Here is a 15143-nt window from a genome sequence, read left to right as displayed (position 1 = left end):
GCTGAGCCATCTATTCAGCCTGTGTGTGTGTGTGTTTTTGTTTGCTTTTTCGAGGTAGGGTCTTACTCTAGCCCAGGCTGACCTGGAATTCCCTACGTAGTCTCGGTGGCCTTGAATTCACAGCGATCCTCCTACCTCTGCCTCCCAAGTGCTAGGATTAAAGGTGTGCACCACCACACCTGGCTTTTTTTTTTTTTTTTTTTTTTTTTTTTTTTTTCTTTTTGAGGTAGGGTCTTGTCCTACCTCAGGCTGACCTCAGGCTCATGGGTTTCATTATGTAGTCTCAGAGTGGCCTCACCTCTGCCTCCCAAGTGCTGGAATTAAAGGCGTGCACCACCATGCCCAGCTAGGTTCTTTATGGAGGGGGGTATTGTTGTTGGGGTTTTTTTTGTTGTTTTTTTGCGGGGGGTGGGGGTTGCAAGAAGAGAATGAGAATGGATGTGCCAGAGCCTCTAGCCAGCACAAACAAGTTCCAGATGCATGCGTCATGTTGTGCATCTGGCTTTACATGAGTACTGGGGAGTGGAACCAGGTTGGTAGGCATTACAGGGAGGTGCCTTAGCCGCTGAGCCATCTCTCCAGCCTTGGTTGTTTTTTCTTTTGTTTTTTAGAGAGAGAGAATCTCACTCTAGTCCATGCTGGCTTAGAACTCACAGTGATCCTCCTACCTCAGCCTCCCCAGTGCTGAGGCTGAAGGCATGAACCACCATGCCCAACTTTTGATGCTTTTTTCCCCATTGTTTTCTTTGATCTCCTCTATCCTCTCTCCACTGAATCCCTCCCCCCCTTCTTTCCAAACTGGTCCCTCTCTGTTTCAGTGGTTTTTATTTGTTTTTCTTTTTGTTGGTTTTTCAAGGTAGGGTCTCACAGTAGCCCAGGGTGACCGTAATTCACTATGTAGTCTCAGGGTAGCCTCGAACTCACAGCGATTCTCCTACCTCTGCCTTCCAAATGCTGGGATTAAAGGCATGTACCACCATGCCCAGCAATCACTTTTTTTAAAGTCACGTTAGACAGGGCTGGAGAGATGGCTTAACAGCTAAGGTGCTTGTCTGTGAAGCCTAAGGACTCACGTTGGACTCTCCAGGATCCACATAATCCAGGCACACAAAATGGTGCACACGTCTGGAGGTCGATTGCAGTGGCTGAAGGCCCTAGTGCGCAGATTCCCTGTCTCTGTCTCTTTCTCTGTCTCACTCCCCTCTCTGATAATAATAATAATAATGTCATGTTATAGTATTTCTACTACAAAGCAGGAGCAATTATATCCAAGAACCAGGAATTTGTTTCTCATGTTGTTAAACTATTGTCCCAAGAGCAGGGGTATTCAAAAATCTAGTATTAACAGGGCTGGAGAGATGGCTTAGCAGTTAGGCCTACGAAGCCTAAGGACCCGGGTTTGATTCTCCAGGTCCCACATAATCCAGATGCACATGGTGGCACATGCATCTGGAGTTCATTTGCAGTGGCTAAAGGCCCTGGCATACCCATATTCTCTCCCCCCACTCTCTCTCATAAATAATTAAAAAGTAAAACCTTTTAAAATATAGCTTAACATATGTTGTCAGTCTTTTCCAAGACATTTATTCAGAAAATTTGATCTTTCAATATTCAAAATAATATGCATCTCTTAAAAAGTGAGTTTATGACATCAAAATAAAAGAGAGAGACTGATTGAGATGGGGAGGGGATATGATGGAGAATAGAGTTTCAAAGGGGAAAGTGGGGGGGAGGGAGGGTATTACCATGGGATACTTTTTATAATCATGGAAGTTGTTTATAAAAATTTGAAGAAGGGGGCTGGAAAGATGGCTTAGCGGTTAAGCGCTTGCCTGTGAAGCCTAAGGACCCCGGTTCAAGGCTCGGTTCCCCAGGTCCCACATAATCCAGATGCACATGGTGGCACATGCATCTGGAGTTCATTTGCAGTGGCTAAAGGCCCTGGCATACCCATATTCTCTCCCCCCACTCTCTCTCATAAATAATTAAAAAGTAAAATCTTTTAAAATATAGCTTAACATATGTTGTCAGTCTTTTCCAAGACATTTATTCAGAAAATTTGATCTTTCCATATTCAAAATAATATGCATCTCTTAAAAAGTGTGAGTTTATGACATCAAAATAAAAGAGAGAGACTGATTGAGATGGGGAGGGGATATGATGGAGAATAGAGTTTCAAAGGGGAACGTGGGGGGAAGGGAGGGTATTACCATGGGATACTTTTTATAATCATGGAAGTTGTTTATAAAAATTTGAAGAAGGGAGGGAATTAACACAGGATTTTTTTATAACCATGGAAAATGCTAATAAAAGTTTAAAAACAAATAAATAAATAAATAAATAAATAGAAGAAGAAAAAAGTGTGAGAGTGTGAGGTTAGCCAGGCTTGGTGGCACACTCCTTTAATCCCAGCATTTGGGAGGCAGAGGTGGGAGGATCACTGTGAGTTTGAGGCCACCCTGAGACTACACAGTTAATTCCATGTCAGCCTGGACCAGAGTGAGAGTCTACCTCAAAAAAGTGTGAGCTTAGCCAGGCGTAGTGGCAAATGCCTTTAATCCCAACACTCAGGAGGCAGAGGTAGGAGGATCACCATGAGTTTGAGACCACCCCAGACTAGATAGTGAATTCCAGGTCAGTCTGAGCTAGAATGAGACCTTACCTCAAACAAACAAAAAAAAAGTGAGCTTACCAGGCCTAGGAGGATCACTGTGAGTGCAAGGCTGGCCTAAGACTACAGAGTAAATTCCAGGTCAGCTTAGGCTAGAGCATGACCCTACCTGGGGGAGGAGAAAAAGAGGAGGTGTGAGCTCAACTTGTTTTTTCCTGCCTTTTCAGGATCCAACCTCCAAGCGCTCATAGACAGCACTAGGGATCCAAGTAGCTCGGCGCAGATCGTCATCGTGATCTCCAACAAAGCTGCGGTGGCTGGCTTAGAGAAAGCAGAAAGAGCTGGCATTCCCACCAGAGTAAGACTCTTCACCAGTGAGCTTCCCCACGGGCCGTGCTGGGTTTGGGGGGTTATTTCTTTAGTACCGGGGTGGGGGGGTTAAGGCAGGGTCCCAGGTGTACCACCGAGCTGCACTTCCGGCCTGCAGGCTGAACGTACTCACAGTGCGCTCTCGAGAGGCCAGCTACCCAGGAGGCATGGAGGGCTTTCCTTTCCACTCCACCCTGTCCGTTTCCCAGGAAGCAAAGTTTCAGATTATTTCTGATAATTCACTGAGTCTTTTCCTATTATAGGTAATTAATCACAAATTATATAAAGGTCGTGAAGAATTTGACAGTGCAATTGACAAAGTCCTTGAAGAGTACTCTACAGACTTAGTCTGTCTTGCAGGATTCATGAGAATTCTCTCTGGTCCCTTTGTCAGAAAATGGAATGGTAAGCAAAAATTATCTGCCATTATGTTGGGAAATCAACTGAAAATGGACTTCCAAGTGATCAGCTTTCCTCCAAACAACCCCAGTAATTAGTATCCAGAGAGTTGGGGTTTTTTGTTTTTGTTTTGTTTTGTCTTCAAGTGTCTCACTGTAGCTCAGGTTGACCTGGAATTCCCATGTAGTCTCAGGGTAGCCTTGAACTCATGGTGATCCTCCCAACTCTGCCTCCCAAGTGCTGGGATTAAAGGCGTGTGCCGCCGCGCCCAGCTGAAAGTTTGTTTTCTAAGATGAATACAGTTGGAGCACTTGTGTAATATGAAATGCACAGCCCCTTCGGTGACAGACAGACAGAACTGTGTCATTGCAATTAAGTCAAGCTCCTAGATACTATGAATGAATTATTATTATTATTATTATCATCATCATCATCAGAGAGGGAGAGAGAAAGAGGCAGAGAGAGGAAGAGAGAGAATGGGCACACCAGAGCCTCCAGCCACTGCAGACAAACTCCAGACACATGCGCTCCTTGTGCATCCGGCTTACATGCATCCTAGGGAATCAAACCATGATCCTTTGGCTTTGCAGGCAAATGCCTTAACCACTAAGCCATCTCTCCAGCCCCAAGCTGAATTTTCTTCAAGAGTTCTTCTGCCACTACCACCCCCAACTTCCCTCTCTCTGGACACCTGTGCAGAGTCCCTAGCTTGTCAATGACTATGTAAGGAAGGCCCCTTGCTGTTGTCGGGGCCTCCTTAGGCAAGCACTTTGTTTCCTATTGCTTCATTTCTATGTTTGGCAAAAACAGAAATCCAAATATGTCGACTTGTGGTTCTACACAGGAAAACATATATTTCCTTAACAGAATCAGCAGGATCTAAAGTTTCTGACCAGTGTGTCTGTTTGGTTTCTAGGGAAAATGCTCAATATCCACCCATCCTTGCTGCCATCATTTAAGGGTTCAAATGCTCATGAGCAAGTCCTGGAAGCTGGAGTCACGGTCACCGGCTGCACCGTGCACTTCGTGGCTGTGAGTGTGGTTTTTTTCTCCCAAAACAGCAGTGCTAGCGCTCACATGTTAATTGCACTGGCTAGAAAGCAGATTCAACCCTTTGCTTCCTTTTCCAGGAAGATGTAGATGCCGGGCAGATCATCTTACAAGAAGCTGTTCCTGTGAGGAGGGGTGACACCGTTGCGACTTTGTCTGAGCGAGTCAAACTAGCAGAGCACAAAATATTCCCGGCATCCCTGGAGCTGGTGGCCAGTGGAACTGTTCAGCTTGGAGAAAATGGCAAGACCCGTTGGATCAAAGAGGAATGAAGCTTCTTATTGAGGAACAGAATTAGTTCTGAAAGAACTGTGGCTATTTCCATACATTCCTCCTCCTTCCTCAATAAGAAACCTATGCCAGGGACTGGAGAGATGGCTTAGTGGTTAAGCGCTTGCCTGTGAAGCCTAAGGACCCTGGTTTGAGGCTCGATTCCCCAGGACCCACAGAAGCCAGATGCACAAGAGGGCTCTTACATCTGGAGTTTGTTTGCAGTGGCAAGAGCCCCTGGCGCGCCCATTTTCTCTCTGTCTGCCTCTTTTTCTGTCTGTTGCTCTCAAATAAATAAACAAAATAAATTTTAAAGAAAAAACCTATGCCAACAGAAAGACTTGCCCTTGCTGCTCTAAAACAGATTCATTTGAACAGAAGACAGCTTAGTATGGCTAAGTCCTCTCCCATGAATTCCTTTAACTCACAGCTGGTGAACATACTAAAACATGAGCCTTTCTTACCAGTGTCACCTCCATGTTTATAATACATGCTGTCTAATCTTGCAGTACATGCTTTGAAGCTATGGCTACTAAATGGGTGTATGTTTCAGTTGGGGAATGATATAGAACTAGAGTTTGGGCCTCATTCATGCTCCTGTGTGCTTCTTGCATGTAAAAAGTAGCTCAACTTCCTAATCAGGGTCAAGTGAATTTTTCTTCTCTGTGTTGCATTTCTGTACCCATTTGAATTGAGACTTCTCCAATTATCTTCACCATAATTGCCTGTCATGAAGTTTCTTAGCAGCTCACATTCCTGAGGGATAGTGTTCTTTGAGCTTTGAAGTGTTGTTAGATAAATATTCCTCTTATTGACAGTGTCTAGAATACTAAGGTTTTAGCTTCACATTTAGGCTTCTGTAAGTCACTAGAGGATTTTAAAGAGTATAATTAAACCTAGGTTCAAGTATAAGAGTTTTGATGTTTGCCTTGCAAGCCTAACAACTTGAGTGTGATCCTTAGAGCCCAAGAAAAATTGCCAGGCACACTTATAATCTCAGCACTCAGGAGGTAGAGACGGTAGGATCTGAGGCTATCAGTCACTAGGGAGGCAGAGGTAGGAGGATCACCATGAGTTCGAGGCCACCCTGAGACTAGAGAATTCCAGGTCAGCCTGAGCTAAAGTGAGACCCTAACTTGACAAACCAAAAATAAAGTGAATGAAGCCAGTTGTGGTGACGCACGCCTTTAATCCCAGCACTTGGGAGGTAGAGGTAGGAGGATCACCGAGAGTTCAAGGTCAGCCTGAGACTGTACATAGTGAAATCCAGGTCACCCTGGGCTAGAGTGAGAGAGACCCTGCCTCGAAAAGCAAAAAAAGAAAGAAAAACTAAATATGTAAGATAGATGTTTTAAAGAAGAATGTTTATTTCTAGGAGAATTTTTTTTTTTTTGAGGTAGTGTGTCACTCTGGCCTTGAACTCGTGATGATTCTCCTACCTCTCTGCCTCCTTAGTGCTGGGATCAAAGGCGTGCGCCACCACACCTGGCTACTTAAACCGTCTTTTTTGTTTTCTGTTTGTTTTCCGAGGTAGGGTCTCACTGTAGCTCAGGCTGACCTGGAATTCACTGTGTAGTACCAGGGTGGCCTCAAACTCTCAGCGATCCCCCTACCTCTGCCTCCCAAGTGCTGGATTAAAGGTGTCTACCACCCTGCCCCGCCTATAAAATTTTAACTTTTGCAATGAGTGTAGATACAAAAGCTCAGTGGGGCCCTTCTGCCAGCCTCCTGCCCTGCCCTCTGGCACCATGCTCTGGAAGATTATGATTTCTTCTGCATTGTGCAGCTAGACCGGGGTCCTTTTGCTCTGCTTGGAGAGGAATTAAGGAGAGGTGAGAAGACACTTCCAGTGCTATCAACGTTGAGCCTTTGATGCCCAAGAACTAGGGCCCGAATTGGCAGGCTCACAAGCCTAGCTCCAAGTCCTGAGAGCCAGCAGCCTATTCCAGCTTTAGAAGCCAAAGACTTAACGGCTGTAGGCACTCAGGCCGGGGGTAACCGCTCTGGGATTTAATTACCAGCAGTCATTAAACCTTGCACACCTGGCAGCTCTTCCAGTCCTTGGTGGGCAGCAGTGGTGAGCGTCGTATGTACTAATGCTTGAGCGCACAGAAAGGCCTTGGAACCCAACACCACAGGAGCAAGCATTCCAACTCTCAGCTGGCCCTGAAGGCTCAGCAGTTCCCAGGTGACCAGGGCCCTGGTTTCATTTCCCACCTTCAGCTCTTCAGAGCCCTGCACAGACTTTGTCTCCATTACATCTGTACCCCAGCCACTCTCTAGAACTCTTGAGCTGCCCACTTTACTGCTTCCACTGTCACTGTGGTCATTGCAGAGGAAGTGGCCTCTGCCAACTCTGCGACTGCCACTTCCTCTTTCCTCTCTCTGCCACCTAAACCCACTCTACTGACGATAAAGATCAAAAATTGTCAAGATGAGTAGCTGGGTGCGGTGGCGCACGACTTTAATCCCAGCACTCGGGAGGCAGCGGTAGGATCGCCAAAAGTTCGAGACCACCCTGAGACTACATAGTGAATTCCAGGTCAGCCTAGACTAGAGTGAGACCCTATTTCAAAAAAAAACAAAAAAAGTCAAGATGGGCTGGCGAGATGGCTTAGCAGTTAAGGGGCTTGACTGCAAAGCCTAAGGGGTCATGTTCGAGTCTTCGGATCCCACAAAAGCCAGACACACAAGGTGATGCAAGGGTGCACATGTGCACAAGGTGGCGCATGCATCTGGAGTTTGATTACAGTGGCTTGAGGTCCTAGTGCACCAATTCTCTCTCACACTAGTTTTTCACTCTCTCTCACATTAAAAAAAAAAATGTCAAGAGCCGGGCATGGTGGCACACACCTTTAATCCCAACACTCGGGAGGCAGAGTGTAAGGAAAGTGTAAGAGAAAAGCCAAAGAAAATACTAGACCTGACCTCTACAGACGGTTCATTGAGAGAAATGGCGAGGGGCAGCTGCGTTCCCACAGGATGAAGGCTGAAGCACTGCGTCAGGCTGAGGTGCAAGTTTATAAGGAAGATCCTAAGAAAAACAGACTGTACCAGGTGCTGTAGATAAGGAGCTTGTAGCTGTTTGTGTCCTTGTTCAGAATAGGCTTCTTCAGCCAGCATCAACTAAGGGAGGATACAGATGATTTCTGATCCTTCAAGGCCACGTGAGCTAAGGGGAGTACATCAACCAGGGATCCAGGCTGAAATCCTCTGCTGTTTCTTTTATGGCCTTGTAGCCTTAGGGATAGTTATTAACTCTTTAGTTCCTTCTGGTTTTCAAGAAACACTATTAACTCTTCACAGACATAGGAGGATCTCCGTGAGTTCAAGGCCACCCTGAGAACACAGAGTGAAATTTTAGGTCCACCTGGGCTAAAATGAGACCCTACCTAGGGAAAAAAAAAAAAAAAGAGAGCCAGCCATGGTGGTACTTGCCTTTAATCCCAGCACTGAGGAGGCAGAGGTAAGAGGATTGCTGTGAGTTCAAGGCCATCTTTAGACTACATAGTGAATTCCAGGTCAGCCTGGGCCAGAGTTAAACCCTACCTCAAAAAAAAAAAAAAAAACAAAAAGAAAAGTCATGGGCTGCAGAGATGGCTTAGCAGTTAAGGTTCTTGCCTGGGAAGCCTAAGGACACAGGTCCAATTCCCCAGTACCCATGTAAGCCAGATGCACATGGTGGTGTATGTGTTAGGCAAGGCTTGATCAGGTAACACTGGAGACCTGCTGCAATAAAGTTTAAAAAAATTGTCAAGTGCAGCCAGGCATGGTGGCTCACACCTTTAACTCGAGAGGCAGAGATAGGAGGATCGACATGAGTTCAAGGCCACCCTGAGAATACACAGTGAATTCCAGTTCAGCCTGTGCTGGAGTGAGACCCTACCTTGAAAAAAAAAAACTGTCAAGAGGGCTGGGAAGATGGCTCAGTGGTTAAAGATGCTTGCTTGCAAAGCCTGATGGCCCAGGTGGGTCTGGATACCATATAAAGCCAGAATTCACAAAGTGGTTCATGAGTCTGAGGGTCACAGCAATAAGCAGCCCTGACATGCCTAATCTCTCTCTCCTCTCATAAATAAACATATTTTTTTAACTGTCAAGAAATGGGCTGGAGAGATGGCTTAGTGGTTAAGGCACTTGCCTGCAAACTCAAAGGAACTCAGGTTTGATTTGCCAGGACTCACATAAGCCATATGCACAAGATGTTGCCCCCTAAATTTATGTGTTCTGGATTCTAGGTCTCCAGTTGGTGGCAAAAGCCTTCTGGAAGCAGTGTGTTATTGGGGGCGGGTTTGTATGTATTATAGCCAACTTCCCCTTGCTAGTGTTTGGCACAGTCTCCTGCTGCTGTTTTCTATAAAAGGCTGGCAAGGAGGTGATGTCCACCCTCTGATCATGCCCTCATTTTCCCCTGCCATCACGTAGCTTCCCCTGGAGTCTTTAAGCCAAAATAAACCCTTTCCTCCCACAAGCTGTCCTTGGTCAGGTTCTTTGGGCAGCACAGCAAAGCTGACTGCACAAAAGTAAATTGGTACCGAGAAGTGGGGTCATTCCTGCTAGAAATCAGACTGCATGGTGTTTGGTCTTTTGAAGCTGATTTGTGAGAGATATGTGGAAGGATTTGAAACCTTGGCCTAAGAGACTCTTTGCAGGGCTGTAAATTCAGCTTGATGGGCTATTCTGATCAGAGTTGAAAGACCTGAATGCAGTAAGAACTATGGACTGTGAGGTTTGGCTTATTAGAATGAGAAAGAGCTTTGTCAGGTCTGGGCTAGAAGCAGTTTGCATGAGAAACTGGTTGCATTCTGCCTGCTTGTGTTGAATGATCAGACTTGGAGACTCAGCACTGGTTAGAGTTGTCAGCTTGGCAACACAGGGTTTGATGTTAAGCCTATTTGTTTTAAATCTTGTATTGATTGAATATTTCTTTGCTCTGCCCAGTTCCATCTTTTGCAGTATGAATGTTTATTCTGTGCCATTGTTGTTTTTTGTTTTGGCATGATGGCTCAATTAAAAAAAAAAAAACCTTGGACTGGGGAGATGGCTTAGTGGTTAAGGCACTTGCCTGAGAAGCCTAAGGATCCAGGTTCAATTCTCCAGGTCCCACATAAGCCAGATGCTCAAAGTGGCGCATGCATCTGGCATCCATTTGCAGTGGCTAGAGGCCCTAGCACTCCCATTCTCTCTCTCTCTCTCTCTCTCTCTTTCTCTTTCTCTCTCTCTCTGTCTCTAATATATAAGTAAAATAAAATAAAAAATAAATCTTTAAAAACCATGGACTAGCTGGGCGTGGTGGTGCACGCCTTTAATCTCACCACTCAAGAGGCAGGGGTAGGACAATCATGGTGAGTTCAAGGCCACCCTGATACTACATAGTGAATTCCAGGTTAGCTTGGACCATAAAAACCAAACAAATAAAATTAAATTAAATAAAACCTTGGACTATGGGGATGTTTGAACATTATTGGGACTGATAAAAAGTATGGGAACTTTTAAAGTTGGACTGGGGCTGGAGAGATGGCTTAGCAGTTAAGGCACATTCCTGCGAAGCCTAAAGACCCAGGTTCGATTCTCCAGGTTCCATGTAAGCCAGATGCATATGCTGATACATGCATCTGGATTTCATTTGCAGTGGCTAGAGGCCCTGCCATACCATTTTCACCCCCCCAATAACTAAATAAGAATAAATAAATAAAATAAGCCAGGCATGGTGGCGTATGCCTTTAATCCCAGAACTCAAGAGGCAGAGGTAGGAGGATCACCATAGGCTCAAGGCCACCTGAGAATACTGAGGGAATTCCAGATCAGCCTGGTCTAGAGTGAGACCCTACTTCAAAAATTAATTAATTAATTAAAATAAATTGGACTGAGTACACTGCATTTTACATTATGGATGGTTATAAATTTATGGGGCCAGGGATGGGATGTGGTTTGATTCTGGTGTCCCCCATAAACTCATGTGCTCTGAATGCTAGATCCTCAGATGATGGCAATTTTTTGTTGTTGTTGTTCTTTTTTTTGTTTTTGGAGGTAGGGTCTCACTCTGGCTCAGGCTGACCTGGAATTCACTATGTAGTCTCAGGGTGGCCTTGAACTCTCAACAATCCTCCTACCTCTGCCTCCTGAGTGCTGGGATTAAAGGCATGTGCCACCACGCCCAGCTCTGATGGAAATTTTTAAATTGGAGCCTCCTAGAGGCAGTGTATTTTGTATTTATCATTTTTCCCTGCCATCATGAAGCTTCCCCTCGAGCCTGTAAGCCAAAATAAATCCTTTCCTTCTAGAAACTTCTCTCGGTCTGGTGTTTTCTGATTTAATGAGAAGCCAACTGCAATGCATGGTTACTGGGGAATAGAACCCTAGTCCTTGGGCTTTACAGGCAAACGTCTTAACCACTGAGCAATCTCTCCAGACGCCCAGCTCAATCTTTTTTTTTTAAAGATTTCTATTAATTTATTAGAAATATATAGAGAAAGAGAATGGGTGCAGCAGATCCTCTAGCCACTGCAAATGAACTCCAGATGTATGCACTACCATGTGCATCTGGCTTATATGGGACCTGGAGAATTGAACGTGGGTTCTTAAGCTTAGCAGGCAAGCACCTTAATCACTAAACCATCTCTCCAGCCCTCAGTCTTCTTTATGACCAGACAAGGGGAAAAAAAAGAGAGAGAGAGAGAGAGAAAGAGAGAGAAAAGCAAGGAGTCATTTTGGCTTGAGGTTTGAGGGGACACAGTCCATCACGACAGAGAAGGGCAGGATGTCAGCCAGCTCTGTGATAGTGGACGACTCATCTCCTCACATCTTAGAGGGACAGAAAGCAGGCCTGGGCTGTAAACTTCAGGGCACATTCCCCAGAGATCTACTTTCGCCAGCTGGGCACCATCTCGTAAATGTTCTACTACCCCCTACCAAAACAGCAGCATCATCTGGGGACCAAGTGTCCCAACACATGAGGCCTGTAGAAGATATTTTATATTCAAGCCAGAACATATAACCAGAAAGGGGATATAGTGGCTGGGCATGGTGGCACATGCCTTCAATCCTAGCACTAGGGAGGCATAAGTAAGAGGATCACCAAGAGTTCAAGGCCACCCTGAGACTACATAGTAAAATTCCAGGTCAGCCTGGGATAGAATGAGACCCTACCTCAAAAAAAAAAAAAAAAAGTAGGGCTGAAGATTTGGGTTAAGGCACTGGCCTGTGAAGCCTAAGGACCCAAGTTCGATTCCCCAGTACCCATGTAAGCCAGCTGCACAAAGTGGTGCATGTGTCTGGAGTTCATTTGCAGTGGCTGGAGGCCCTCAAGTGCCCATTCTCTCTCTCTCCCTCCCTCTCTCTCTTCCTCCCTCTCTCTCTCTCTCTCCCCCCCTTTCTCTCTCTCTCTCTCTCTCTCTCTCTCTGTCTGCTTGTGTCTATTGCCTCTCTCTTCTAATAAATAAATAAAATAAGAGTCTGGCGTAGTGGTGTACACCTTTTAATCCCAGCACTCGGGAGGCAGAGGTAGGAGGATTGCTATGAGTTTGAGGCCACCCTGAGACTGCATAGTGAATTACAGGTCAGCCTGGGCTAGAGTGAGACCCTACCTCAAAAAAACAAAAAAAAAATAATAATAGGAATAGTAATAATAAATAAATAAAATAAGAAAGCAACTAAGGGACTAAGAGATGCTTAGTAGTTAAAGCTGTTTGCGCACTGTGGTGGCTCTGAATGCTGGGTCCCCAGATGGTGACAGTTTGGGAAATGGAGCCTCCTGGAAGAGGTGTGTTGTGGTGGGGGGGAGGCTATGGGTATTATAGCCAGCTTCTCCTTGCCAGTGTTTGGCACACTCTCCTGCTGCTCTTTTCTATCTGATATTGGCTAGGAGGTGATGTCCAGCCTCTGCTCATATCACATTTTCCCCTGACATCATGGAGCTCCCTGTAAAGTCTGTAAGCCAAAATAAACCTTTTCTTCCCACAAGCTGCTCTTGGTGGGGTGCTTTGAGCAGCAATGTGAAGGTAACTACAATACTCACATAGCCTGCCAGCCCAGGTTTGATTCCCTAGTACCAGAATAAAGCCAGACATACAAAGTGCCACATGTGTCTAGAGTTTGAATGCAACAGCAAAATGCTCTTGCAAGTCTATGTTATCTCTCCCAATCTCATAAGTAAATAGAAATATTTAAAACAATAAAATAAAATAGTGCTGAAAGAATTGATTAGTGGTTAAGGCACTTGCCTGCAAAGCCAAAGGACCCAGGTTTGATTCCCTGGGGCCCATGTAAGCCAGATGCACAAGGTGACGCATGCATCTGGAGTTCGTTTGTAGCAGCTGTTGGCCCTAGCACACCCATTCTTTCCTCCCACCCCTTTCTGTCTTTTTCTCTCTGTCTCTCAAATAAATAAATAAACATTAAAATATTTTTAAAAAGCAAAGAAGGGACAGGGCGTGGTGGTGCACGCTTTTAATCCCAGCACTGGGGAGGCAGAGGTAGGAGGATCATAGAGAATTCAAGGCCACCCTGAGACTACATGGTGACCTCCAGGTCAGCCTAGGCTAGACTGAGAGACCCTACCTCGAAAAACAAAACAAAAACAACATCCAATGGCTCAGAAAAAGTTTACGTAAATACACACACATATATATGCTCATATAGCATACATACATTCAACACACATCCATCCGTAAGGGTCCTTTTAATGCATGTGTGTATAGAAAGTAAATGCGCTGGGCATGGGAGCACAATGCTGTAAACACAGCATTCAGAAGGTAAAGGCAGAAGGATCAGGAGTTCAAGGCCAGTCTCAGCTATATAGTGAGTTGTAGGCCAGCCTGATCTACATGAGACCTTGTCTCAAGAAACTTAAAAAAGCAATAACTAGTGATTTCAGAAATCACTGAAGTTGGAAAAAAGGGGTAACCAGAGATTACAATGAAAAACATTGTTTAATCACTTCTAGGAATGTCTATAATTTTCGAATACATTGAATTACACTGGTATAGTCCAATTAAAATACAAATGTAAAGCCAGGTGTGGTGGCGCACGCCTTTAATCTCAGCACTTGGGAGGCAGAGGTAGGAGAATCGCCATGAATTTGAGGCCACCCTGAGTCTACATAGAGAATTCCAGGTCAGCCTGAGCTAGAGTGAGACCCTATCTAGAAAAAAACAAAAAATAAAATAAAATATAAATATAAATATAGGGCTGAAGAGATGGCTTAGTGGTTATGGCACTTGTTTGTGAAGCCTAAGGTCCCAGGTTTGATTCTCCAGGTCCCTCATAAGTCAGATGCACAAGGTGGCACATGTGTCTGGAGTTTACCTGCAGTGGCTGGAAGGCCTGGGGTGTGCCCATTCTCACTCTCACCTCTCTCTTTCTCTCCCTCTCTCTGTCTCTAATAAATAAATAAAACAATCATATATATATAGCCAGGCATGGTGACACATGCCTTTAATCCCAGCACTCAGGAGGTAGAGGTGGGAGGATCACTATAGTGAATTCTAGGTCAGCCTGAGCTAGAATGAAACACTGCCTCTATAACAAACAAACAAACAAAAATTAGATGATGAATAGATAGATGGAAGGGCTGGAGAGATGGCTTGGTTGTTAAGGCACTTGCCTGCAAAGCCTAAGGACACAAGTTCAATTCTCCAGGTCCCATGTAAGCCAGATGCACATGGTGGAGCATGCATCTGGAGTTTGCTTGCAGTGGCTAGAAGCCCTGGTGTGCCCATTCTCTCTCTTTCTCTAGTAAATAAAACTAATTTTAACACACACACACACACACACACACACATATACACATACACACACAGAGTTGGTGGTATGTTATCGTTGAAGATGATGGTGGTAGTGGTGTTAGAGATGAAGCCCAGGGACTCCTGCATGCTAGGAACACGATCTGAGTTGCACACAACCTTCCCATTGCTAAGATAAAGCACTCAACCAAAAGCAACACAGTTGGTAGATTTAACAGCAAAGCGGGGAGAAAGAACGGACGGAGATATCAGGTACTGTGGGTATTGATGTTTTGTTTGCTTCTCTCAAAATGGACCCCAGGCTGGTAATGAACTCTCAATCGTCCTGCCTCAGGCTCTTTAGTATTACATATTCACCACCTCAACCACAGACTGCTGGATCTTGATAGAACTGGCTCCTTCAAAAACTGCCCATTTTCTCCATGGGTACCTCATAAAGTGAGAAGCAGCAAGCCTGCTGGAGGCCGGGATAGGGGGTGCAGTTTCTAGGAGCTTTGCAGAGAAGTGATTTCCTGTTCTTAGTCACTTGGTCAAATGACGTTTTGGATACAATACTGATGAAACCATTGTAACTATTACACAGTGTACAGCTCCACTATGTCAAGCATATTGACCCTGTTAGGCAATCTCCGTCATTTTTTCCTATTGCATAACTGAAACTCTATACTCATTAAACAACTTCCTATTTCCCCTCCCTCCAG

At 45.0% G+C, this 15143-nt stretch overlaps 1 protein-coding gene across 3 annotated transcripts in view; it reads left to right on the top strand.

The window, feature by feature from the left end:
* Gart (phosphoribosylglycinamide formyltransferase, phosphoribosylglycinamide synthetase, phosphoribosylaminoimidazole synthetase) overlaps positions 1–4881 on the top strand; it is a 33887-nt gene extending 29006 nt beyond the window's left edge. For all 3 annotated transcript variants that reach the window (XM_045149574.1, XM_004654446.2, XM_045149575.1), the window contains exons 19-22: positions 2839–2969; positions 3244–3385; positions 4296–4411; positions 4510–4881. In XM_045149574.1, the coding sequence (XP_045005509.1) occupies positions 2839–2969; positions 3244–3385; positions 4296–4411; positions 4510–4701 (581 nt within the window). In that variant the 3' untranslated portion in view covers positions 4702–4881. The remainder of the gene's footprint in view (positions 1–2838; positions 2970–3243; positions 3386–4295; positions 4412–4509) is intronic.
* The last annotated feature ends 10262 nt before the right edge of the window (positions 4882–15143 follow it).

Source organism: Jaculus jaculus, chromosome 5 (genome assembly GCF_020740685.1).
Source record: "Jaculus jaculus isolate mJacJac1 chromosome 5, mJacJac1.mat.Y.cur, whole genome shotgun sequence".
Lineage (NCBI taxonomy): Eukaryota > Metazoa > Chordata > Mammalia > Rodentia > Dipodidae > Jaculus > Jaculus jaculus.
This window is presented reverse-complemented; position numbering and strand designations above follow the sequence as displayed.